Genomic DNA, 27646 nt, shown 5'->3' with positions numbered 1-27646 from the left:
ACGCCAACGAGACAACGCAGAGTCGACTTTGTACTCCATGGGTTCAAACAATGGGTTACGATCGGGGGCATTTAGCCAAGAACAGTCTCGCTTCACTCGCTGTCTTCCTCAAAGGACCATCCCCAGCGGGAAGCAAGCTTGCTCGCTAGCGGAGGGTTAGGTGGTACGGACGGGACGTCAGCCATGGCACATAGCTGCGGGTAGGCTCGGGGTCAGAAGCTCAGCAGACCCTCATCCGAAAAGTCTTTAGCTCCGGCCCGTGAAAGGCTGAGGGAGGAGGGATCGCTGCATTCACCGAACTGGCTGACGAAGAGACTCGTTTCAGGAGCAGCTCCCAGCTCAGGATGGAGGGACTGTATCGCTCTGGACTCCTCTCGTCTGCGGGGTTGAGGCTCCGTCGAAATCCGTAATCCGTATGGGGGATTGAGCGCGGATGATGATGACTCGGTAATGAAAGATCCAGTCTGTCGATGAAGCATTCCCCGCTCGTGGATGTAGACTCAGGGTTTCCGCTCTACGATTGAACATTGCAATCGAATAAGAGAAAGGGAACGAAATCCGCTGCTGCCGTCCCACCACCGCGCACAATCTACAAGTGAGGGTGGAATGTGAGCTGAGGTGACATTCCAGACGGTCGGCGGGCGCTCGAATGAATGGCTTGACGGCGGTGGCGGCGTCGGCGCGATTCCTCTGAGGTCAGGGAATCCGGATTCGTTTTTAAGTCTGGAACAGTCTCCGACCGCGTCCCCAGCAGCGCGACCACATTCGATGGGAGCGACGAGCGCAACAGCAGAAGCCACAGAAGCTCTTCTCTTTTGTTCTGCGTTCCTGCATCGTGAAATAAATTTCGAATCGAGCTCGCTTCTGCTCGGTCGATCGCCGGACTGACTGCTCAGTGGTAGGCGACGGAAGGACAGAGAGAAGCAGACGAACGGAAAATGAAAAGAAGGAAGGGCAGCCGGAGGAAAAAAGGAAGGGTCGACAGTAGCGGCGGAAGGCGGAAAGGGGTAAGGGGGTTGGCAAGACGAAGAAACGTATTTATTGGAAGTGTCGTAGATCTGTGGAGGAAGCATTGATTCTCTATCGGCTCCCTTCACGAGACGCAAAGGAATATGTTCGACGTCCTCCCTGTTCGTTCTACGGACGTCTTTCTAGGAATTCGTTCATCCATCCATCCATTTATACAACGGCGACGGTGAAACAAAGCGACGCAGCGAGCTTATCCTCGCGGTAGGTTCCACGGTTTGAGGCTAGTTTGATGAAGATGGATGTATTTTTCCGTTGGATTGGAAGACGAATGAGCGAACAAACAAACGGGAAAAGAAAACGAAAAAAAACAATGATTGCCCGGCGCTCCTCTGCTGGGAGTTTTCTATGCCATGAGCCATCAGATAAGAAAACCCCGCTACAAAACTCGTGTCGAGTTAGCCACGATTCACACCCAGCGCGGGAATTCCATCCGCATCGATTTCGGCAGTTTCCGATGCCTTCAGATATTCGGATCGGAACACGCAGAAGCGGACACAGAAAGCCAGGCGGGAAACACTTTTCCGAGCAGCGAAGTCGCTATCGCCCTGCAGAAGTCGATGTTCTTTGCTCCAATAGCGCCGACTGTATACAGGCGACCGCCGCGTGTCACAATTACTACAATAATAATACTTCTGCTGCCGCTTCTGCTACTTCTCCGACAACTGAAGAGCCGAGCACAGCAGAGAACAAACGCTAGGGTCTCCCTCTCTCTCACCGAGGACAAAGCGTACCCACGTTCCCGGTAGACCGTTCGGAAACAATGCCAGCTTCTATTCCTCTTTGTGCCTCACGTTTCCCCATCCTCTTGGAGCGGTGCTTCTCTCCTGACCTATTCCCCTACCAGGACACCGTCAACGGCAACAGCAGCGTCGTCAACGGGAAAAAACAACGAACGGGATACGGCTTGCTCGACCAAATGGAGTACGTACACCGAAAGGCTAGCAAGCGACGGTGAGCCGGAGTTACAGAGAGTTGTTGTAGTCCTTTTAGACTGAATGGACTAATAGAAATCGCGAGCCATTCCCCTTTGCTTTCTGTGTGCAGCCGAGAGAGTAGGCAAGCGAGCGAGCGTTCGGATCGGCACACAGACGGACGGACGCTCGAGCGAACGGTCGTACCGGCGGGCAGGCATAGAACGAAACGAGCACCACTCCAATTACCCAGCCGAGCGGAGAGGAGGAAAAAACAAAGAAAAAGCGACTTCTCCTGTATTAGGCTCGCTACCCATTGAAGTAGGCAGCTAACCACCCGTTCGGCCACTTTTCGTCCAGTCAGTCGTCGCTTGGCCCTCGATTCAAGCCTCTGCTCTCAAAGGTAGTACCCCCCCCTTCCTACACGGTTCCGTGTAAAGAGATACCGGAGCGTAAGGGTGGGAAGCGGAGGGAACGATACCGCGGTGGGAGTGAATGCCGAGCGTAGCACAAGGGTTACTCTGGGGGGGCTGTCGGGAAACCTTCCCCCACATCCGGTCTCGCGGATTTCGCCTTCCCGCCACATGTTCGCCGGGTTAGCGTCGGTGAACCGCGGGTCGGTGGCAACTCCGAGGAAGAACCCGAGTTCTTCCCTCGCACGTCCTCGCGTACCGCCGAAGTTCTGTACTTGTTTGCCTTGATACCCGTCATGGCTTTGGAGTCGTTCTCTGACGGCGGCTCGCAGAGGCTCAACATTCGCGCGAGGAGCTCAATGCGACCGAACGAGACCGTCCGGTCATCGTCGTCGTCGATTCTTCGGCGGGAAACGTAAACAGGTTCGTCTCAGGCTTGTTGGTTGGCAACGAACCGACCCATGGACCGCCGGCTCGACGACCGACTGAGTGCTAGACTGCGTGGTCGCCTCTTTGGTAAGGGGACCACGTAGGCCTAATGCTGTCCTAATTGGACCATGATGGCACATAGGTAGACGAGCCGACGACCGACCGACGGAGCGACCGAAGAAACGTACGAACAAACAGACGAGCCGACATCAAGTCGACGGAAAACTTCGCACACGGAAGAAACCGCTCGAGTTGCCAGGGCAAGCGACGAACTTGTCTTGCGCCATTGTCTCGTTTGCACCACCTCATTACATCTTGTTTGGAGTTTTATCTCCGACGGAAACGACGACGTCTCCGAAGTTGTCGCGCTCAGCCCGAGCTCGAACTGTGACGCTCCGACGGGTAATAGGGACCCGGGATCGGATGAACTCCGCTTGTGAGAAACACGTGGGCGGAACATTCCTCTTACCGGAGGATCGGTCTCTACCGTCACGACGAGCTGCGTCTCCCCTCGGTATGAGGTCTACGATTGAGTTTCCATGGCGTCCACTCTCCAACAGCTTAGCAACCTCAGAACACTCGGGAGTAAAACGATGGTAGAGCGACGACAACGACAGCGACGTCGATGACAACGATGCCAACAACGACAACAACACGGGGTGAACATAATCCGGGCGAAGCAATATCGCGCCTATAATGACTATCGAGTTTCAGATATCTGATGTAACTGGAGCTCTTCTCCGGCAGAGTGGCATGGCATATATTAATGCCGGAGCGGCCGATGTCGGTGGTGGCGGCGGCGGCGATGGTGGGAAGAACTGCCCCTCTCGCTTGTCTGCTTCTTCTGTTTCGACGGCAGCGGCTCCGAGAGCAGCAGCGACTCCCCCTTCCGACGAGTGCTCCTCGTCTGTCCGATATACTCCATCGTTCTTCGTCGTCATGCTAGCCAACCATCCGCAATCGTAGTCGTCCTCTTCAGTTTCTCCGCTTTTCCCTACCTTCAGTCGGTCGGTCGTTCTTTCGCTCACTCTATCACTCGCTTACCAACTCATTGAGCGACTCGGTCTCTCATACACACTTCTACTAGTTATACAGAAAGAAGCGAGGCACACACTTGGCACCAATGGAGCGACTTCCTATCGTCTCCCCGCTGCCTTCCTGCCTCTCTGCCGGCCATCTATCTTGCGACCCATTGATGAGAATAATCGATGGAACGAGGCAACGACTTTTGGGATTCATTTTTTCCAGCGGGAATATCCTTTTATCTGGCCGAGAACCCATCCGAGGAATATTCCTCTCTCGAAGATGCCTCCATATGTTCTTTTCATGAAATTCCCCGGGCAATTCTAGAAAGTCTGGGGAGTTCTGGGGAAGAATCTCTCATCCGACGGTCGAGTTTCAGTAACGACGGGTTATGGGGTCGCTGATCGCTTTCACCTCTTCCATTGATCTGGCGTCTAGAGATAGATGACGAGCGTGTCATCTACAGCGTCGGTCGGTTCCTTTTTTCCTCCACTCACCTGCAGTCACCCTGACGTATCTGCTGCTGATGCTTCCGTAGTCGCTACTTAATAGACAACGGAAGATTCCGCTATGAACTTCGGTTCGATACTGGTCGCCAGCGAAAGGCAGCAAAATCATCGATCCATCGCTACGGAATTGTCGTAGACCAGGTGTAGGCGACAAAGGGCTGCCGTCCGGCCGAGTCCACAACACTTTTGGCTTCGGTGTCCCACCTCCATCACAAGCAATAACAGCGCCTGTCGAATTTAGGAACACGACATTCGACGGCGGCTCCTCTCGGAAGTACACTGGTAACTGGAGAAGACGTCGATCTGGAAGGAGAAACCAAACACGGGTCAGTCGAGTAGCGGTTCGCTTTTGTCTGGATCGTGTCTCCTGCGGAAGCTGATGATCCACAGACTTCTGAAAGAAATCTACCGTCTTGAGGGACGAACGATCAGTATTGGCTCAATATTTTCCCTTCAACATTCCCCGTCCGCAGAGAATCGAATCATAGCGGCGTCGCTTGCTATCGAGTCCACTCCTCTCAGATAAAGAAGGCTCGTCCTGATTGTGGTGAGATTCGTCCGCCATCGTTCGACGCTGTATCGGTCCCGCAAGACTTCGGGGCGGGAAAGGGCAGGGGGAGGGAGCGGGATCCGCCCGAGAACGAGGAAGAGAGCAGCCCATCATTCTGTAGTCTTCCTGCCCTGTCGATAAGCGATGATTTGTGAAAGCGGATTGAGGGAAGCGAGACTCTCACTCAGACAGCATCCGCAGCTTTTCTCGTTCGGCTCCTAACTGAGAGTTCGATTGCTTTCCGCCAGCATCGATGGACGACGCTCTTATCGAGGCTATCGTCGAATCGTGGGCAGACGAGTCCGCCGTAGGAAGCCGCAGATAAGTTCGCACCAGGAAAGTCTGTCTGATGGATACAAGACACGAGACGTACCGGAGGCAGGTTCCCTGATGGAAGGAGTGATATACTCTCCTGGAATACAGCTAGAGCTCTGTGGCCGAAATTTCCAGAAGCCCTATCAGTTCCAACTTGTTCCGCGAGATTCGACGTTTCGGGATTGTGACCAGACTGGCCAAGGCTATCGAGCGGCTAGCGGGGGCTCGAATCTGCTTCGCAAGGCCCTACAGAAGGCGAACTGTTCCTTTCTGAGAAATGTCATGAGATACGTTCTCTTCGACAGAAACCGAAGCCTTCCTATCTCTTTGTCGGACTTCGGGCTCGTCTCCATCCAGTTTCCTCTCTTCCACCCGCACCAATTTCGCCGTAACTCATCCGATGTAAGTCGCCCGCTCGCTCGCCTTGCTGGCCAGCCATCCGTCCGTTCGACCGCTCGTCCGAACGCTGCTGCCGCTCCGGGACGGCAGCAGCCGCAGCAGTCGCAACTATTGCTGCTGCGGCATTCGTAAGACGACCAGACGACGCAGTGGGTCTCTCTGTATCTCGGCTTCCGCTCTGATTTCCGGTCAGTGCTGTCTGTAGGGGATAATTTAAAAAAGGATAGACAACTCTTTCAACGGTCCCACGCCGCTGCAACGATGGCCGAGTGTCCAACCACCAGCCAGTGGAGCAGTCACTCGGTCAGTTGGCCGGTCAGGCGGACACCGAGTCGGAGGGAAAAACTCGACGAGTGTCATTCTTCAAGCTGAGATTTTTGTTGCGTCCATAAAAAGATATTGCACAAGCGGCGGACGAATGGCGTTGCCAACGTCTCTCGCGTCGACTCAATTCGAAATTCCGTTTTGACAAGTACTCCTCGACGGGACGAAGTAAAGACTCCCCTCCGGACTTTAGTCGGGGCGCGCCGGATCTATTAATTCTCGCCAGTCCTAGACACCGGGATGACTATCGAGAATTCTCCATCGGTGCGCCTCTCAATTTCTCTTTTCCCCGCAATGACAGAGCTATCGCAGACCCGAGAGCGTCTGCTGTTTTTGATTTGCCCAATCAAGTATTGCGACAATCGCTATCACCGCGTTGGCGCTCTGTGCGTGGTCAGAGTGATGCCGGTTATTGCGGTAGCGCGACTGTCCGTGGTGTTGTAGAAACTTTATGGCCCGCCCAGAAGGGAAAAATGATAGCTACTTTTCACCGTCGTAGTCCCCCTTGCCAAAAAGCTTCGAGCGAGTTCTATTTAGACGTCGTCGGCTGCCGCGGCCGTCGACAAAGACAGTGAAGAGGATTTGAGAACAGTGGGGAATAACAGCGACGCGGGGAGAACGTCCACGGCGATGACACTATCCGCCGCCTGTTTCGTTAGCAACATTTTTATGCAGTCTCACAGCCTGGGCGCGCCCGTCCCTGTGTTCGTGCTGCCAATGAATTTAGTGGAAGCGTGTTCGCGTAATTCAAGACGGCACTCGCTCTAAGGCCCGGCGAGACAGCGTAGGAACTCTGGCTGACTGGTCCCCAACACATGATCTCGTCGTGTTCGTCGTTTGAGTGGTGTACATAGTGCGATCACTCGCGATGTCGAAGCTCATTACGGAGTTTAGATACAGCTCTGCCGACCCGATCGGCTGCGGACACGTCGTCACGTTGATTCTGGGAGCCGCGATTGAGCTTGCTAATTTTCATATGGTTTCAAGCAAGCCCCGTTGTGGAACCCGATGCGAGAGCGAGTCCCGGAACATCTGAGCTGCTCTCCATTTTTATCTCATGGCATTCCGGAGAATCGCGGCTGTTCCGATCATTTCATCATTCATGAATTGTTATCCGCGCGTCTGCAGCATCTGAACGCGGCAGTGATAGTGGCAGCAGCAGCAGCAGTGTTTGTCGGTTTCGCCAGAGCTCATTACGGAGCTCTCATTACAAAAAAGCTCTCAGCATTCAGCGTTAATTCTAATCGCTTGCGCACTCATTACAAGCAGACTTGTGTTGTCTGCTTCCCCACGCCTCCCTCGTACAGTCAAGCGACTTCTCAGCCGGTCGAGGACCAGCTGCAGCAGCAAGAGGAATAACGTCTCAACTTTCATTCATTATGGCGATCGCAGCCCTGATCTACAGCTTGAAGAAATATACGGAATGGCTAATGGTTGTTTCGTCTTCACCTAGATGAGCCGTGAGGCCGCCCATCTCTTAATCTATTTCTCCGAGCCCTGCGGAATTCCATGATTGCACAAGTCACATGTTTCCTAGCGAACTTGCGCTCTTCCCTTCCTCATAGACCTAGGTATTCCCTCGATCATCGCATTTCGAGCCTTCGCGCCTGTGGGAGAGGGCAGCCACCAGACGACTGGTAGATGCTTTGTGAGCAAATCGCTCGTGAAATCAAGAGGACAACCTTCGGAGCTCCGACACCGTTTTCCTTCCGAACACCTCTCGCTATAGAAAACTCGGAAGTAGAATAGAAATTGAGCAGACAGGACAGTCAACAAGCGCGGCCCGATCCGGAGGCTGAAGGGAATAACAGAAAGAAGCACTCTCCGATTGGGACAGCCATAAATTTCAATCCAGCTAAGGACGAGACCTAAGTAAGCGTTCAAGCGAACGACTCTCCTGTCGGCCAGTCGGCTGACCTGTCGACACGGTCGACACAGCGGTAGCCTTCGGCTCGTGTGCCGCTTGCCAAAGCGGTTGCTTGTTCCTTTCCTCTCCATTCTTCTTCCTTTTATATGGTCGAATGGCTAGCTAGTTGAATGAAACGCAACCGTCGGGAATTTTCGCCTGCAATCGGAAGCGAGCGTATTTCTCTTTTTCCACTTCTCTTCCACCCACTCAATTCTCCTCGTTGGAGCGTTCTCCGTACGTTCCTCTGACCGACCGTCTTGCGGGACGCCCTTCTCTTGATCTCCGGGTAGAAAACGGGAACACGTCATCTCACGTGACAGACGGCAAGCACGCTCAACTTTGGAGAAAGGATTAGTTCCAGAGAGATGAGAGCAGAGATGGAGGCCAGCGTCAAGTCTTCACTTCTTCCTCACCCCATCAGCCGGCTAAGATCCACGTCAAAGAGTTTGACGAGCGGACCAACCCTTTAAACATTGGAGCGATCTGACACCGCTGGGAGAACTATGCCGACGTCGAGTGAGCTCCCTTGCGTGGAGGCTGAAATTATTCTCCGAGAAATTCGAATCAACGGGAGTAAGAAGTTCAATTAGGGAATGAACTCGGCCAACTAAGAATGAGCACAGATGTTTTCTAGACCTGCCAAATTCGCCCGGGCGGCGTCTGGCCGATCGAGTTTGCGCAAGCAGCGGAGCCTTCTCGGAGTCGAAGGCAAATGAGTAGAACAAGCAAGAAGCGAGATCCGTCGAGGCAGTCAACTCTTTCTCCGTCGGCGCGCCCCGTCGACCTTCCCGTACGTTTTTTCCACCAACTCGCCGTACTGTCTGTCCGTCTGGCCGACTGAGTGACTGTCTACGAGTTGGTTCGAGGAGAGGCCGGCGAGCGATGGGCTCGATTGCTAACGATTGGCAAACAGAGCAAAGTAACGGAGGCTCACGCATTGAGCTACGGACAGACAAGCGACTAAGAGATAGCAGCCAACCTCGCATGTATAAGTACAGTCTGCGTTCTTTCCGGGTCTCTCGATTCGTTTTCCCGTTCCCCGCCGTTTGAACGGAAGACGGTAAGTCGCTCTACGATTTTCTCTCGGCTTCCCCGTCTCCCACTTCGCCTCGTTCGACTCCTTCATGCGGCCGGCCGGGCGCGGGGCGAACGGAGAGACCGGTGGGATAGGCGTACGGAAACCCAGGCGGCGGATTCGATTGAGAGAAGCGTTTAAGTCGCGTTGAGACGACTGACTTCTCCTGGGCCTTCGTTTGCGGCAGCAGCGTTCCTTCCCAGCCGACGAGTCACTCTGACTTCGGTGGAGGTGCTGCCGCTCGTTCCTCTTTCTCCGTTGTTCAATCGAGGCCGTACGATCTGCTTACGGAAGATTCATCGAAGTTCCTCTGCACGTTGGCGGCAGCCTCGATTGCCTCGGACGGGTCTTCCCATTATACTACCGGCAATCACACCCCTGGACAGGCACGCCGACTCCCGCGCGTAAACTCACATTCGCACTTGCAGTCCGCGGCCGGTGGCAACAACGGCGGCAGCTACCGAACGAGAGAGACTGTACGGGGCTGTATCCGGCAACACCAATAACAATACACACGGCTGCTTACGGAGGCTAATTATCATACAATTACAACCGATGCTCCCGTCCGAGGAACGCGCCGAGAAGAAGATTACCAAGTTGTGTCCGTGTGGTCCAGGACGTCAGTCTCCATGCTCGCTCGCTCGCTTGTTTGTTTGTTCATCGTTTCTTTGTTTGTTTGTCTGTTTGTTTGCTCCTCCGTCCGGTCGTTCGAACCATTCAGGGACGAACAAGATCTGACGGAGAAGCGCCTGCTCTTATCGAGAGCCTTGCGGTTCGTTCAGGAGAGCGGGAGTTTTTATTTGATGAATTTTATTCGATACATGCCCGCTCCAAGATTAGTGCACTCCTCTCCGATCTCGAAACTATGTATATCGAGGATTTTTCTCGCCGCTCCCACAGCATACGAACGGCACTAGCGAACCTCTCGTGGCGAGGGGAAGTGATGCCAGAGAAGAATCGTCCCAGAACGATTCTCAACGTCGGCCGATTCCGCCAGAATCAAGACTTCCACGTGCTGCCCGGGAGCGTGTCGGAAGCTCTTAAACCCCGTTCGTTTACCCCAGTTCTCCTCTATTGGGCGCTCTGATGCTCGGGAATCGTTCAAGTCGGACAGAGATGTAGATCATAAACGGCGGGAACGTGGAGAGAAAATGCTATTCATATGATCAAGTACGGCCAGTCAACAGGAGTCGTTCCTGCTGCTACGAGAGTCGTACATGCGGCGGAACAATAACCACAATTTATGACCCTAAACATGTCATGTCCCTACGGGTGCCCCCCGTTGTCGTTCGCTTTGTCGTCCGTTGTCACCGACCAAAGGTCGAAGTATTGCGAGGCAAGGAACGGCATATACCTATCCACGATCTCCAGAGTTCGCATGAATGCAACGTTTCTGAACGTTTCCAACGTGCAATGCCTCTATAAGGAGGGGAAAATCAATTGGGGAAACGATTCTTCCACCTCTCGCGCATACATTTGGAATTTTTCACACTGAATTCGTCTTCCCCGAGGGTGAAACGATCAACTGGTCACCGATTGATCAGAATACAATGCCACGAGAAATTCGCAGAAATTCCGGAATCCGAATGGGAAAGCGTTCTGATTCCATCCACTCCCGGACCTCCGGTGAGGTCAAGGGCGCTCGTTCCGAGGCTGAGAGCCCTGCAGTGATACGATCAGACATCATGCAGTAGGTGTAGTTCAGGAGAACTCTAAAACGACGCAGCGCCGTTTCCAGGAGGTGTCTGCTGACGGACGCGATTGCTTGTTTCAACTCGGCTCGCGAATGCGGCAGTGCCGAATGTCTCTGGGGCACCATACGTAACCGATGAATTTCTCGGCAGAGAGGCCTCAGAGAGCCGTCATCCCTCGAGAGGTCGTTCACTGACTCTCAGTGGCATGATGCCGCGGGGTTTCAGAATCCTTCACGTATTCGAGTGCAGATCAAGGTTAGTACGAGTGCGAAAGCACCAGTAGCCCCCTACGTCCGGCGACGACGTGAAGATACGGACAACCATCGTTGACAAAGTTTCATCCACAGACGGGGACGGAGCGTCCTCGATACGATGGCCACGGACTTCTGGTTCGCTCTCATCGTTGCATGGGCTAGCTTGAGGCGCCTTCACCCGGTAAATATCTATGAGACCTGTTCTGCCATTCATCCAAACGGGGTCCAAACCCCGAGCCAGGTATCTAGTGCTTCCCGCCTCGGTCAAGTCCTTCGCCCAAGACCAGCCTCTGCTCAACTCACGACCATCACCACTTGGAGACGGAGCGAACTTTGCCGATTGGCCAGATATGGGGAGAGACGAGCGAGTCGGCTATCGAGCAAGCAGATCAGAGACGAGCGGAGTGAGCGAACTTTTGATGGGATCCTCGGTCTCCTTGCCTTAATTATACGGCGATGTCTATTTCAGATCCATGGCTATGCCCGATGTCCGACTGACCGATCGCCGGCCGACCTATACGACGACGGCCTGATAGATGGATCGAGTCAAGAAGTAACCCCGACTCCCGAAGACGTCTGGCTGAGCGAGAGCTCAAGTCTTTGAGCGACACTAGGAATGTGAATCTCGGAACGCTTGAACCTCTGATACGACTTTCGAGACGAGGAAGGTCGAACATCGGAGCGAGGACGTTTCTATCCGAAATCGCAATACGAAGTCGAGGGTCTGTAGAGAGCGAATCCAACGGGCTATCTGCCGATGGTTAGTGAAAGACAGCAGGACATCACTTTCGACCAGGGCCCATTGGTCGGGCTCTTCGGTCCATTTTTCGGCAGTGGACGTCGGTCCGAGTCCTCGATGATGCCTCCTAAGCGGAAAACGGAGGCTCACGGAACGCTTCAACCACGTAAGATGATCACTACGAAAATCTCGGTCTCTTCAGTCACTCAGGGTAGAGCCGGATGGGCATTACGCCTACCGGAGTCGAAGTTGTCGGGGAGCACATGGTCAGACTTCCTTCCGACCTTGAGCTTGCAGAAGTTTCTGTCTCGTCCAGTCCGAGTCCTCGATGATGCCTCCTAAGCGGAAAACGGAGGCTCACGGAACGCTTCAACCACGTAAGATGATCACTACGAAAATCTCGGTCTCTTCAGTCACTCAGCGTAGAGCCGGATGGGCATTACGCCTACCGGAGTCGAAGTTGTCGGGGAGCACATGGTCAGACTTCCTTCCGACCTTGAGCTTGCAGAAGTTTCTGTCTCGTCCATAGGAGAGGAACTTCACGATATACTGAGAAACAGTGGCTGCAAATGAGATTTTCCAGCGTCATACGATCCCGTGTCCCGAAAACACGTAGCCCCGCACCCTCGCGAAAGGAATAAGAGAGTCCCCTTCGGAAAAGAAGGAACAACAAAAGCTCGCCGAAAATTTCGCTCGTCGTGGCGGCCGACGGAAGGCGCATCAATGAGTCGCCTCCTCGGCTTCCTTCAAGTTCGGGATAAAAGCCTCCCGTGCCTTACAAACGACCGTGATCGCTTTCTCAACCAGCTGCCAGTGCATCTGCCTCCTCGCCCATCTTCACTCCCTGTACAGCGGTGAGCCAGTGTTGCATTAGTTCGCTCCGTGGATCGGTGAGCCAGCTATTCGGCTGCTTGGTAGGCAGTCCATAGTGTCAGCTAATGTAATTCGCCCACCAAAAAGCTGAACACAAAGGGTGAAATGCGTCGATTCCCTCCGCTCGCTTGTCCCCCCCCCCTCCTCTCGGCTTCATGCTCGCTGAGAGCGACCTAGAAGCTCGGGTGGTCGGCTCGCAGTAGCTATTAGGCTTGTTTTGTTTACCGCTATCTCGTAGCCTCCTGTGCAGTGCGCTATTCGCGCGTAGACGACGGCGACGCCGCTGCCGCCTGTTGTCGGCGTCGTCGTCGTCGTTCTTGGTCGAGGTGTTTCGCTCTTAGTCCTCCTGTTCTCGGTGGACCCGACGATGGTTGTGGCGAAAGGAGTTGAGCTACCTTCGTGGCTATACCCGCCCCGTGTGAAGCAAAGTAACCGGGAACGTGGACGACAGACGGACGGACGGCCGAGCGACCGCCAACGCGCATTCTGCTCCGTAATTAGATTTCGTATCTGTCGCCACCAAGCCACCACCGACGACAAAGCTTTCCGTAGGCGTTCTCGCGTCTTTGTTCTCTATCGGAGAGGTTTCAGTTCCTCGCGTTCCTCTCCCCGTACCTGCCCGTCCATCCGCCCGCCCGCAGGCATGGTCGCTCGCCGTCGGTCTGATTCCTTTCTTTATTTATTACTGCAACTACTCCTTCCTGCCCAACTTCTGTCCCGGCCCGCGCATCTCCGAACCCGTGCTGCATGAGACGCAGGAAGCGGAGGTCCAGTCGCCAAGTTTTTCCCTCTCGATCCGCCATTCAGAAGTCCTGAAACGAAGCCGCGTCAGGGCAGAGATCCTCGTCGGGGAGATGAGAACTTCTGAATCTTTTTCCGGCATGTGGCTCGGAATTCGATTCCAGTGAGCTCGCAACAGAAATCATTTCGGACCGGCAGGACGAGACGGAGAGCCCTGGAGACCGCTTCTCCTTCTCGGAAGCGACCTGGATTCGTTTTTTTTTTTTCAAGATTGGTCATGCATCAATTCAAGACTCGGAGAGAACGGTGGTACGTGTTTTGTCGAGAGCTGCTCGGAACGAGTGATAAAGCTGCTGGGTATCCATTACGCGAACGAATGCAGGTAGCCTTCGTTCCCTAACGATGGAGGAGGAGGAGCCGGCCGGCCGCGATGATGAAAGAAGAGTCTTCATGAACGACGCTTTACAGAAATGTTTCTATTCATGCCTGTCGTTGATCTTCGCCTCCCTCCAACAGCGATGCCGCTCCCGAAGGCGTGAGCGAGCACCACCGGCAGCAGCAGCCTTGAGAGAAGTAGGACGACAACAACACGGAGAAGAACGCGAAAATAGAGAACAAGAAGGAAAAGGCCATCACCGCGCATACGCAACCATTACGTGCTTTCCCTCCGTTCCTTGCACCGTCGTCGTCGTCGTCTCTGAGGTATCATCTGGTTCCGCGGCTCCCGCATGCACGGCCACCGCTTCTGCAGCAGCGACGACGAAGGTTGCAGCTGCAGTGAGATCTGAAGCGGTGGCGGAGGGAGAAAGACTTCTCCGCGCTAGAGCGGCAGGAGCGCAAACCACGCCTTTCTATTGTCCAAATGCTACAGCGTTCGTTGGTGGCTTCGTTCGGGATGCTCCCGCACTACCAACGCTGCTGCTACCGCGTTTACCGGCGGCGTGGCGGCGGCAGCCGTCGTAGGAGCAGCAGCAGCGACGGCATAACTTCGTTCCAGTAGGCGTGAAAGACCTCTGCTTTCTTTGCCGCCCCGGCTGCAGCGGCTGTTGAACGAACTATGGAAGCCGCACAGACGCTCTGCCCAAGCTGCTTAGGGCTCACCTCGGAAACGCGGCACAAACCCGGAGAATGAGGAGTTTCCTCGCCAGTACGGCGAAGGAAGGAAATACTGCCGAACTCCGAGAGATAGTTCCACACCGGAGGGAAGAAAAAACCGTATATTCCGTCCCCGTCTCAGAATCCAGCTGGAGGTAACCAACCAACCGACTCCCGCCGCGGTGCTCAGCCACGTCGGAAAGTCTGCTGCTTGTTCGGGACAAGGAACAGATCGCAAATTTCCGTTACGTATACGCACAGGCTCCAGTGGCTGCGCGATGGTGGCCCGTCTCTGTTTATTCTCTTTTTTCCTTCCAGCGGAACTACTAATTCATGGCTGCTTCCCGTTCTGCCCTTGGGTGGCTGGTTTGCGGCGAAGGAATACTTGTTTGGCTGGTTTGCTCACTTGTTCGCTCGCAACCCGAATGCTCGGCGAGCGAGCGAGGGAGCGACCGACCGACCGTCCGACCGAGTGAGGTATTGTGGCTCCGTTGGGACTGGCAACTCAACAAGCCGTCGCCCCCGCCCCGGCGCGGCCGCCTAGCCGAGGCCGACCTAGAGTGGCAGTCGCGTATAGAATATCATCATCGGTGAAAAGAGTCGACTGGCGTCGGCTTGCCACCGGGTAAATAATGCCTCGACTCAGGCGATCGGTGGTCTTCTACCACCACTCTTTCTCTTTCGTTCTAAATTCAGTCCCTAATTTACTCACTGCTATCTCCTCTGTTATTCATACCCAAGAGGAAGGGTGAGCGGAAAGCCGCCCGTCCGCTCTTTCTCGGCAAGTGCTCCGCTTTCGGCTGGACTCCACGCCGAGGGCATGTTTAGAAATCCAGGAGACTGTGTCGGGATGCTTACCACCCCTACCGGCGGAGGACTCCGACGACGACGACGACGACACCAGCAGCAGCAGCAGCAACAGTATCAATGGCGACACCGAGAGCACGGACGACGCCGCAGAGCGAGCGATGGAAGCGGAAGGACGTTGGTAAACGGTGGGCACGGAAAACGGCGACGTAGATCATGCTCCCTCCACAACGCCGTCGACGTTATCTCGGTCAAGCTGTGTGGGCTTTTGCCTGTTCCCTCGTTCTGTCCCTGACGCCCTCAGTCAGCTTCTGAATAGGTGCATGTTCTTCTCGTGCTAATTTGCGTACCAGAGGAAAACACGTAAAGCTCTTGTTCGCGTTAACTTCACCATATATCCATACCCACCCCCTTCGCCGCCGTTCCGCCGAGACTGAGCCGGGGAGGAAAACGGGGAACCAAATTCGGGGAAAGGGGAAGGGGGAAGTACAAAAGACCGCTAGAAGTTGGCGAAGAATTAGTCGGCCTACACCGAAGTCCGCTTCCTAAGGTACGACGGAAAAAGTCGTTCATATTGTGCGGAGCAGCATTGTTCACTACGCTGTTGTTCGTATGCGACATCTTCGCAAAAGAGACAGCGGCACACGACACAACTTGCGGCCTGACGCTGACAAAGGCTCAGCTTGCCTTACTCGCGTGCAGCCCTCCTCCATTTTCTTTCTCATACAGAATGGGCGTTTTACCTGGATATCGCCATCCAACATGACAATTTCTCTCTCTCTCTCTCTCTCTCTCGGGAACCTCTTCTGGCAGATTCATCAGATGCCACTACGGGATGAACAAAACGCTGCCAGAGAGCACACAAGAGGCGGTCCCTGGATTAGGAAACAAGCTGCCTCAAGGTGTAGTATCGAGCTGCAGAACTTTCCTTGCGGAACCCGCCTGGTGGGGCTCCCCTCGCGAGACTCCCGGTCTTCAGCTCCCAACAAGCTCAGCCCGTCAAGGATCGCGAAGCACTTTCCACAATGTCTTCGTGGTCTTCGGCCTTCTCGTACAGGACAGCGAAAGCTCAGATACTAGCAGATTGATTCTCTTTCAATGGAGCAGCTATATCGGATTATATTGCCAAGATTGTTTGTCGGATCCCCTTGGATTCGTCACGAGAGGGAAGATCTGGATTCCAGGCTCCAGACTGACGAGTTTTTCCCCGCAAAGCTCGCCTTTCCCCTCCGGGCACTCCTACCGACCCTCGGTGAACTGCCACCGGCAAAACGAGGAGCGGGGATTCCTCGAGGCAGCGTGTCGGGAGCGTCAGTTGCGGGAAACGGCAGGTCGGTCTGGCGGTCGGGGGCGCGGGAGAGCGGGCGCGCCGGCGACGGGCAAGGCTGGCGCCCAACGGCGAACGTAGGACTGGGACGTAGATCTGAACGTTAAATATTCACGTAAGCGAAGTCATTACCGTTATCCCGTGCCAGGCTTCCTCCAAGGAGTCGTACCGTTCTGCGTCGCAGACGCTCTAGCCACATCCTCCTTCTACGCCTCCGTGCCGTGTCCCTCGGTTCCAGTCCCGTCCGTCGTCTCTCAAGCCCCCCGTCGCCTCCGCCGCTGCGTGACTGTCTGAGTTTCTGCTCTGGCTTCTTGCCCTCGACTCACCGACGACGAGATTCGAGGAACTCTCCAAATCCATCTGCCTGAGAGATAGCTTCTCGTTCGCCCTGCGAGCGGCGCTGCTGCTGTTGCCGCTGACCTTGTTTCCTCTGGGACTAGAACCATCAACATTTCACGCAACCGGGCCACGATCCATCCCGACCGACCGACTCACTGACTGACTCGCTCGTCCTTCCGTCCGTTCGTCTGCCTGCCGGCTGGCATTTCAAGCAGAAGCTAAGACGGCAGAGCCAGCTCCTGCCTGGTGAATTTTCGCGGATCTCCGGCGAAGTTTCTTTCAGCGAACTTCATTGTCCGCTCCTCGCTGACCCGAGCGTTCTTCCCGATTTTTTTACCTTTCCGTATGGAAGACGCTTTTTCCGCTGGTAAAAAAAGCTCAATGCCCGGCTGCATGCTATCGCGCAGACTCGATGTTTTGTTCCCGCGCGACGCGCCAAGATAAGCTCACCTGATCTCATCATCATGCTCCGGATAAGGTGGGCGTGTTCGCGACGCGTGCTTGCGGACGCTGGTGAGGGGGGTTTAATCCTCATATCGGCAGTTGATTAAAGCTAACCAACCGATTAACGCCTCTCGCGCAACAACGATACAATTCCGGCGAACACACACGCTGCCGCACGCGAGAAAATCCACACGTCAGTCATTCGATAACAGATGCACCCACTCGCTTGATCGGACCCCGGGACCCCGACCAGCGGAATACAAGTACAGAGGAGAGATTTTATTAGGTAGTCGCTCCGCGCCGAAGCCCGCTTCCCTTCTAAAGTCCAGATAAGTCTCAATCACTTCCCACTGGGCTTCGAAACGTTCATTGTCCGCCGACGCTGGCCGTTCGGTGCGGGCCATTCCCAGAGATTCGAAACTCAGTCAGAGAGCGGACTCGGCTGAAACATCGCAGTCTTGGCTTACGTCCATGTCGTTCCGTTACATCACGTCAGGCTGACCAGGTGAACAAGGAACAGCCTCTACAGCGGACTTGGGACTTTCAGAGAAATTTATTCATGTCGAGCGAGCCGCTCAGTTGCCCCAGAGGAGAGCCGCGGAATTCGTTTTCCTCGCTCTGCTGTGCGCCTGCTGCTCCTTCCACGAATTTCCCTTCACTGCTTTCTCCCAGTCAGAGCTCGGTCTCGTCTCAGGGAATGGCGTTCGCCGCGCGAGCGATGGAGGAACCGGAGCGACTGTCGGAGGATTGAGCATCAGTTTACGTGGTTGAGCTCCATGGGACGGTCCGCGAAAGCTCCGGAGCCTTCGTGGCGAGTTCGCTGGGAACATATCGATGGAGAGACAGGCCGCAACGCTTGCTCCAGGTTTCCGAGCCGATCCCCTTGTTCCGAATGATCTCCTCGGTCGAGAGCATACGATTCAGAGGGAGCATTCTTCGGTCGGGAGAAGAGTGAGATGTGATCTGCACGTTCTTTTTTTTTGCGATCGTTTCAAAGGGACGTCGCGAAGGTTTTGTGGTCGGACAAGACGGCGGCTCCGACGATTGTAAAATTGGCTGACTGGACCGACCGACGGGGTGGCAGGTAACGCTCCCTTTGAAAAGGCAGGACGTGATATCAAGCTGCCGACTCTGTCGAGAAACGTTTTTATCCGGGAGCACGAGTGAGAGAGACGATCCCCTAATTCAGGTACATCAGACTTTTTTACATTTTTTTTGTGTCTTTTCCCCTGATTTCTGACGGCACGGCGACTAGATCGCAGGTTTCGCGGTGCTGGGGACGCCTGCGAACCGTGGTCTAAATAAAGGAAAAATTTCCCGAAATTCCCCGGACCTCCCCGTCGGCTCCGCACCCGTGATATTTGTTATTCTCTCTTTGTTCCAACATATTCGGCTCCCCTTGGAGCTTGTCCGGCTGGAGGACCTCGGACGTTCCAATTGAATGCAGGCGAATAGAACAAAAGACGTGATACCGCGCCCTCCCAACGGTATATCTTGTGTCCGTAACAACGCATACACTGTACTCATCACTGACGCTTTGTCGGTGCGGTCGACGCCACCTTACGGTTGGTTGCTCAGCCGCTCCGTATCTTGAAGAAAAACGAACCCAAAACGAACGAGCGGTGAGGAAACGAACGCCGCACGCAGACGAAGCTCTCGTATCTCTCGTCGTCCCTGGTGCCGATGTCGCTCTTGCTTCTTCGAGTCCCGTTCCTGCTCCTGTTCCCACTTCTACTACTTCGTTGCTACCGGACCACCGTCTTGCACACAGAGGAACTCGCACATGCGGGGCACGTCCGAGGCAATCTCTATTAGGACACCCTGCGAGCAACGAAGGCACTCGGCAAGCTCTCGGTGCTCTCGTCCGCCGCTCCTCCTATCCGATCTCGTCCATCCACTCGTTTACCAGATATTCGTTCTCTGGCTCCGGAACATCGCTCGGCGAGCCACCGAGACCGATGGTTCCACCTCAGGCTGCATCAGGGACTCCGAAACTCTCGCCTACGGACTCCGCGACCAAACGGAATCGGTCGGAGGGGCGCCTCCAGTGAATCTCCAGGTCGCGCATCGACCCAGAAGCTTCTCGATTTCCATCCTACGCGTAGACGTGCCCTTATATTTTTCCTCGAGTCTTACTTCGAATTGGTCTTTTCTTCCGTGTCGCTCCATCCGTCTGATCCATCCTCCTGTTCCTCAGACCACCGCAACTACAAATGGTATCGGGCCGCTCATCCGTCCCCTTCCCCCTCCGGGACCATGCGATGATAACGCGATGATCACCACGACAGGCAACGGAAGCGGAAACGCACGCGCTTTGCTATCGTCGTCTGTATCATCTATCTGATGGTACACAGTATCACCGCGGCAGGTTTACGCGCAAATGTGTGTTTGCGCCGGCTGGGTCTCTCGGTCCAACTGGCAGGCTAGAGTCCGCTGGAATCTCAACTCGTTAGCTAATATCGCCTCGAAATTAAAACGCCGATGACCCCGAGCCGGCCGTCCCTTGCGACAAGTTCCTGTCGACTCCGCCGTCGACCTCGAGCCGAATGAGCGGATTTTCGGGAACCTCCAACGGGCTTCGAGCTCCACAGCTAGCTGATCCGGCTCTTTCGCCGGTCGCGTCGTTGGGTTTTCTGCCATTCGAAAGCCCCCGTGTCCGTAAATTGTGCCCCCCGGAGAAGGAGCGTACGGCTGATTTTCTCCGTACAATCTACTGTGGTCCCAATGGTTCGTTTGACGCTATCGCAAAGGGAACCAGCTTGTGATAGACCAGCATCTATCACGGTTCTGCGACGGCGCAAATTATTCACATTTATGCAGCTAGTTATCCGCTGATTCGAGCATGGTATTCAGCCCGACCGTTTGATGCCCTATATTCGGCGAATGGGGAGCAGTTCCATACGTCATCCCCCGCCGAATTGAGACTTTATTCCCATTCGTTCTCGGAGCTCTCAGACTAGCCTGCTTTATCTGATCGCGGGTCCGCTTTCGAATGCAAACGACTGAACGGATGATGAATTGCCGAGAGTTCCCCGGGGGTCGACGCGCCCGGATCCGATGGGGGACGGTATCAAGGGAGGCTGAAGATAATTATTATGGGCGATACGGATACAAGGAATAACCCCCATAGTCTCAGTTCGGGTATTTCTGACAATCGACGTTATTTCCGTTGTCAAAGAATTTCCTCCAGTATTCCGGAACCGAATGCCCTCGCAACTCGACGGAATCACGTGTTGACACGGTATTCGGCCGGACCTTCGTGGTTTCGAGATCAATCAGCAGACTGAGCGAGCAGACGATCGACCGGCTGTCTCATTCACTGGGAATATGATGGACGAAAGACGGGAGAGCTCTACTTTTGGGAGGATCACAATAAAAGACTCAATGCTCCCTTCCTCCACGCTTGCCTGCCTGCTCGCGTATCCGTCTCGTCGTTTGTTCCGTCCGTCGGCTCGTCGGTCAGCCGGACGGCGGGCCGGCACGCAGACAGCTGTGCCTTCGGAAACCCCAGCAGCAAGCATCGAGTGGGAGAATGCGACAGTCGGGAACATGATGACGAACTATATAACGCCTTCTATCTCAACGGTATCCGTCTTCGGACGCCTTCTCCGCGCTGACTACTTCTCTCGCCGAGAGCCGAAAAATGGCAAGATGGCTTGTGGACGGGTCGGGATTCGAATCAGTCAGCCATACCGTCGCCGTGTGAAAGAAATCGAGTCGCACCAGCCTCCCCCACTGTCCGATTCTTTCTCGTCGGGCGGGAAGACGACCGCGGCGACAAATCTCACGGATAACTTCACTGGTCCGGTGGAAGCAAAGGAGGACCAGGAGAGGCAGGAAAGAACTGCTATGGCATGAAGTCGACTGTGAGTGATGAAACTATCGTGGCGACCATCCGTGTAATCAGATCTTTCGGACACCAGTCGATCGGATCGTCGCACAAGTCTATCCGCGTCCGCTCAATCTTCCCCGGCCGCAACCTGGCCGGCCATTGTTGCAGTCATCGCGTTATTTTCATCACCTGCTCGAACGCCGTCACCGGCGATCGGGTGAATACATCGCTGCGTAGATTAGCTCATCTTGATGGGTCGACTGATTAATCGGAATCCCCCGCATCGATACCGCTCGGCGTTTTTTGCTCCGAGCGGATCTTGAGTTCACCTCACTCACTCACTCTCTCGCAGAGGACGAAGGGGGAGACGGCAAGCGCTTCCCTCGGGGTATGTACTCGGAACGGGTCGCTACTCGAACGGAGGGATTGGGCGAGTGCATGTATAAATCATGTTGAGAAGCTGTTGGCCGTTGAGATTAGCGCGAGGGTCAAACAAAGTGCAAAGAAACGCTCAACTCCTTCTGAGCAGCAGAAGCCACCCACACTCGGACGTGCACACGAACGCTGATCTACGAACTCGCAGGGAAACTCGCTGGAGATTGGAGAAGCTCAGAAGGAACAGCGGAGGAGCGGCGATACCAGACAGCCACGGTACCGGCGGATCGGGGTTGGCTTGGAAAAGAACGACAGAAAGGTGTGGGGCGAGGGGTCGGTCGGTCGGACTGGGGGCTGGCGGGCGGTCGGTCGGACGGAGGAAGAGGCGCACCGACGGGGCCGCGAGGATGAGCGAAGAGCCGGAGCTTCTAGTATTGAACTCCGAAGGCAGCCGGTGAATTTCAACGAGCCATCGATTGCACAACTTTTCTCGGGGCCTTCAGTGAAGGAACGCACTACAAAGTCTGCGTCGAGCGATGCTGAGCCGATGCAAGACGAGGAGAGGGGAAGGCTGGTCTGGTCGATAGGAAGAGCCAGAGACCGGACCGGGCGGGCGGAGAGAGGCGGATGGTAGGGGTAGGGGCGATGCGAAACTCCGTGAGTTGCATCGCTTAGATCGTCGCTTGCTTCTGCTGGCTGGCTGTTGCGCACCGGCGACCGCGGAGGCGGAAGGGGTGAGTTTTCCACGCGTCAACTCATACACAGGGAAAGGCAGCGGTATCGGCGGGAGAGCGATGTTTTTCATCGTCGCACTTTCCCTGGTTGAATTCCGAGCATTTTTCGGGGTCTTCGATGCGTCCCGGCTGAATTTCGGCCATCTTCGGCCAGCTCATCGGACTTCTGCCACCTATCAACATCAAAAATATCAATTCTTCCGCCATCGAGACTTCTCCCCGCCTCCTCGCCTTCCGTCCACGCAAACAGGAACTCTGTCTTGGAGTCGAATCTTGAATTTGCGAATCGAAGGTGGGGGACAGAGGAGACAGTATATTTTTCTTCCGTAGGCTTCGCCCTACCCGGCGAGGAGAGCCGTCACGGACCAGAATCTTATCCTGTGCCTTGAGCACTCTTTGATCGCTTCTTATGTGCCGCCGCAGCGGCCACTGTTGTTGATAGCCGGCCATGGGAAGCGCGCCTCAGTCGCCGCCCCTCCCCCTCTCCCCCGCCCGGCCCTCCGCCGATCTCTACGACGACGACGACGGTGGCAGGAAATGAAACTTCTCCTCTTTTCGTTCTTTTCGCGCCCTTCCAGCTCGCATATCCATCTCCTTAGCTCCGACCGCGTTCTTTTGTGGTCAGGCGATATGCAGCCGACCGGCAGCGCGGGGACTCGAACAGACCTCCATACAGAATGAGGATAGCTCATGATCTGCTTTGCTCCGGGCTGTGCACGCCGGAATTTCCAATCTAGATTCAGAGGGGATCCAAAATGAGGAATGACAAGGTTCTATTTTCGGCGATGAATGAGTCCTCCACAAGTCTCGCGATACGATTCTTCGACTACATGAAACTCTGCGTGTCGCTCCCGGACAGCGGTGATCGTCGGAATTTATTTGAGCTGCGCCTAATAAGCCGGGTGCCTCAGCTTGAGCTTAACTCCGGCCCTTCGACCTCGCTCCTCAGTCCGCTTGAGCTTGATGATGGTGTTTTGTAACATTCCTTCAGAGCTGCTGTAACGCAGTGTTGAACATGCCTCGAACGGAAGGAAGGTCAAGACCTGTGACGAGTGGGATTACCCGAAACCCGTCCTGGCTTTCCTGCCCTGGGATCGCTGCCCAAGAATAGGAAGAAGAGCCAGCTCGCGAGCTTGTTCCTTCTCTCTCCGGCTCCGTCTGTCCGTTCGCAGGAGGGAGCGAGGGGGAGCCGGACTGCCGGCCAGCCGGGCGAGCGGTCGGTCGGCTAGCCGGCCCTCCATTGTTTAGAAGTGATAACTGCTCTGTGACCATTAAAGAAGCTTAGTGAGGCTTTCCGAGTGTTTGCTTAGCCTTTGGTCCTTCGGTGGACATCATTAGGCTGATGGACCTTGTCGCTTCTTCTTGTTTTTTCTGCTTCGAACCTTTTCTATGAAGTAATATGCTTCTGTTGCTACAGCGGCTTTCGCTTTCCTCGCTCTCCTTCAGCCGTCGATGCTCTGCTTCTCACGGTCCCGTCTTTGCTGAACACCCGACGGCGATTGTACGGAGTCGGCAAATGGTTGTATTTTCGCTTCGATTCCGCCCACGGCGCTGATTTCCCCGAATAAGATTTATCCACACCAATCGGTGGGCGCGAGATTCGACAGGAGAATCCTGTCCTCCATACTCGGTATGAGAAGCTCCTCTTTGTTTGAGAGGACTTCTCAGATTCAATCGTATCGACTAGACAGCCGGACGTACAAGCAAGCAAACGGACAGTCGAGTCGAGTGACTCAATGCCGTCGAGGTGGATGTCGTGGGCGCGGTGGCCTCTCTTGAATGGGTCTTCCGACGGACGCCATCGGCCGGTCGGAGGAGAGAGGCGAGACGAGGAGCCGAGCATTTCGATCCCGCGGTGTGATATATCGATGAAGGATTTTCTCCGATTCCCATTGCTCGGCTCCCCGCTGCATCGCAAGGACATGCCACACAAATAAATAACCGTATCACAAAGTTGCCTCAGCGTACTGGCCAGCGACCACTGACTCCGGGAAACGCCACGGAAAATGAATTGGATTCTTCTCCCTTGCCTCTAAATTTTCCCGAGGCCCCCTGGTCTTGTCGTAACTGTATTTTCCGTTTCGCAATACTCGCGGTCGACAGATGAGAACATTCTCCTCTATCCTGGTGGAGACTAGCCCAACATTCGGACTCTCTTATTACGACGGGTTATTCCTCTGATTCCTCGATTCAATGTTTTACATCGGTGCCAATCTCCCTCTCGATCGGGATCTCGTCTCGACCGCAGGTTCGATGAGGGTCGAGCGTTTCGATTGCGAACCGAGAACTCGCAGCTGACATGTCGAAATTGGAACACGCTTCGAGGATCGTCGAGCTTCTCTGTAAATTGGACGTCTGTCTCCTCATGGTTCGCTCTACCGGTGGACCACCCACTACAAATGCGGTGGAAAGTTTGAAATACTTTGACAAGAGTGGAAGTAATCGACAGAAATATGTCATTCTTGACAACTCTAGGCGAGACCCCGCTCACTCGAGGAGGGAAGCTGTTTGCCATAATTGATGCCATAGCGGCTAGGTGACCATCGCCTCCTCGGTGGATACGAGAGGCTACGGAGGAGCCGTAGAGAACGCTCCTCACCTCGGCGGGAGGAGCGACAGCGAGCTCGAAGGCTGGTGAGTCGGCCGAATGGCTTGCCTGCTGGCTGGCTGACCACTCGGCTTACCAAATGGTCAAAAGTTCGTCGAGCGAATTTATTCTGACCACGTCACGAAGGACGACACGTCGCAATAATTTTATCGGTGGCAGCCACTGGACGGCACAGCGGCGGCGGCACTTGCAGTCAGGTAGCGGGCAGGCTTGCTTCGTTGCTCGTCGCAGCTTCACGCCTCCTCCTTCTGCTCCATCCAACAAATGCTGTAGCGCTTGACGCGAGTGCAAATGTCGCTGCTGACTTGCCCGTGGGTCGTTCTCTTGATGGCAATATCCGGAGCTCTCAGCCACGTTTGACCACTGCCCGAGTTGGCATCGCACCACGAGCTCGGCTCAACCGCTAAATGAACTGTATGATTGGCAATTGGCCGAAGCGAGATTGAGTGGCAGAAATCCCCGAGCCGTGAAAATCTCCCTCGTTTTAAAGATCGGTTGGCGTTCCACGACGACTTCATAATTTCGTCCACTGTCTGCGTGGCGTTTTTCGCTGTTCCTCCTGAGGCTCTTCGAACGTGGAAATGCTGCTCAGAGGAGACAGCGAACAAACTGCAGTGAGGGAGGGAGGGGGAGGAGAAACGAATCCTGAAAAAAAATGAAAGTACAAAAACGGAGATGACTACTTCTTTGGTAAGTAGTACGGAGCGAGTGGAGAAGACGGGGAATCAGGTCAGGGCATTTCAACAAAGTGGAGTTGAGAAGCTAGAACGAATGGACGCCAAATAAAAATTTGTCAGTTCCGTACAAAAATCTCAACCTAGGCTTTCTCACACTTGGAATGAGCTTTGCGAGCGGGCGAATGAACGAGCGAGTGAGCGCGTGAGTGGCGAGCGAGCGGAGAGCCGACCGACCGGGTGGCAAGGCGGGCGAGTGAATCGGCTCAGCGTGGAGAGAACGAGCGAGGAAAAGAAGAAAAACGCTGAGAGGCATTTGTGTGCGGTTCATCTCCCCCTGCCGGCGCAGAGCCGCCTCCGCCGTGTGAGTCGACCAGTCCAGATCACCAAGATTACCACCTCAGTGCGGAGCGCTAATCAGACGTGGGAGAAGAGTGAAAAACGGTGAATGCGAGCAACGACCAGGAGGAACCGGGAAAAGAGCAAGGCGAGCCGAAGGCGGCGGAGGAGGAGGAGGAAGGAGAAGAGGCATCGCAGCGGACGCACGAAGAAAGAGATCAAAAATTCATTTCTCGTTCCTTGTTCCCTGCTCCCATTCAAAAGCGTCGATCGTCGCTGTTGTCTGAGATGTTGAGGAGGACGCCGATGATAAGAAATGGGCTTTCACTTCGAATCGGGAGGGCAAGCGAGAGGAACGCGGAGAGAATTCAGGCACACCAAGGAGCCTCAAGAAATGGGGACGAGGGGCAGGAGAAGGGGAAAAGAGGCGCGGTGAAGGCCGCCACCGCCGCCCGCACTGAGTGAGAAACTACACTAAGAACTCGACCGATGCCAAGACAAAACGCAACGACGAGAGTAGGAGAGAGCGGGAAATAAAAGCGAACGTTGAGAGACGGAGAGTTTGGGCGATTATTTTCAGCTACGACCAAAGGAAGGCGAGGTCTCGGAAAAGGCCGCGGCCGAAGGAAGCCGTAGCGGAGGGGGCCGTGGGGGCCGTTCGACGGGGCCGGGTCGGGGCTCAGAAAGGACCGAGGATGAGATCGGGGGGGGGGGCGTAGGGGAGGGAGAAAGAGCCAGGGGAAGTCAGGGGATGACGATTGGGGCGAAGAGAGGCAAGAATCGCTCCCAAAGGCATTGAACCGATCGGCAGCTAAAGTGAAAGAATGGCAGCGGCCGGAGAAGGAAAGGCGTTTGTCTCATCTTTTCGAATTGAGATCTCATCACACTCTGATGGGCAGCCACTCCTGTTTGCTCCTGTGAAACGAAACGAGATGTAGCCTTTGTTGTTTGCAGAACTCCTCGAAGTAGTTTTCCGTCCGCTCGCTATCGCTCATATGAACCCGGCGATTTCTCTTCCCCTTCAACCTCCCCCCCCTCTGGATACGTCATGCGAATCGGAGAGGGCGGGGAGGTCGGTGAACTGATACCGAACATTTTCACAATGAGTTCGCAGTCGCTTTCTGGAGTTTCGTGTCATCATCTCGTGATTCCTCGTGCGAACCGATGACGTTTTCTATATACCGGTCGACGGTGTCCTTCCGAGAGCGCACAATTCATTGACCGAATATTCAGACTCCGATGTATCGGCGGGAAGTCCAACACGACGGCGGGAGATACGAGCGATCTTCGCGGTTTGTTGTTGTTGCATCGCTGCGGAGGGCTTTCTGAAAAGCTGCCCGGCGAGCGGGGCCCAGACCGCCGCCTAGCAAGCCGGCGAGCGGGCGTATGACAAACGGACCCGAAACACGCTTTTAAAGAAACACAAATGGAGATCCTGCCTTTCTGAGTGCGTGCATCTCTCGTCCTCTCTCGTTGTCGCGCTGTTTGAAGTGAGATGGTTGTGTTTACGCGCCACCGAGATGAGAGCAGTCCGCTACATCATTCGGCAGCAATATGACTCTCTCGTCGGGCCCTGCCGTCACCATTCACGCCGCGAGAACTCCATTCTCCGAGCGAAGCTCGCCGCATCTCTCCTTCTACCGCCACCTATGTACATACAATATTTACATCGTACTCTGGGGTCTCGGGCGGATCTTCCCTCAACTTGACACGATATTGAACAACTCTCAGGATTCGTGGTGGTCAAGACACCATGGTCCCCCAGGAGTCTCGCGAACTCTCTATCTCGAGAAAGTATATCCGTGAGGTCGTTCAAAAAATCATCGAGACGGCCCCACCGACCCGTTCCGGGATGAGGGGAGGGCGACATCCATCGATGTCTCAA

The 27646-nt window shown here is 54.9% G+C and overlaps 1 protein-coding gene across 1 annotated transcript in view; it reads right to left on the bottom strand.

Moving 5' to 3' along the window:
* LOC100899371 (Down syndrome cell adhesion molecule-like protein 1) overlaps positions 1-27646 on the bottom strand; it is a 183255-nt gene that overhangs the window by 68718 nt on the left and 86891 nt on the right. Inside the window, 1 exon segment of the mRNA XM_029112184.1 lies at positions 4303-4617. Coding sequence (XP_028968017.1) covers positions 4303-4617 — 315 coding nt within the window.

Source organism: Galendromus occidentalis, unplaced genomic scaffold, assembly GCF_000255335.2.
Source record: "Galendromus occidentalis unplaced genomic scaffold, Mocc_1.1 scf7180000077485, whole genome shotgun sequence".
NCBI classification, from domain to species: Eukaryota; Metazoa; Arthropoda; class Arachnida; order Mesostigmata; family Phytoseiidae; genus Galendromus; species Galendromus occidentalis.
This window is presented reverse-complemented; position numbering and strand designations above follow the sequence as displayed.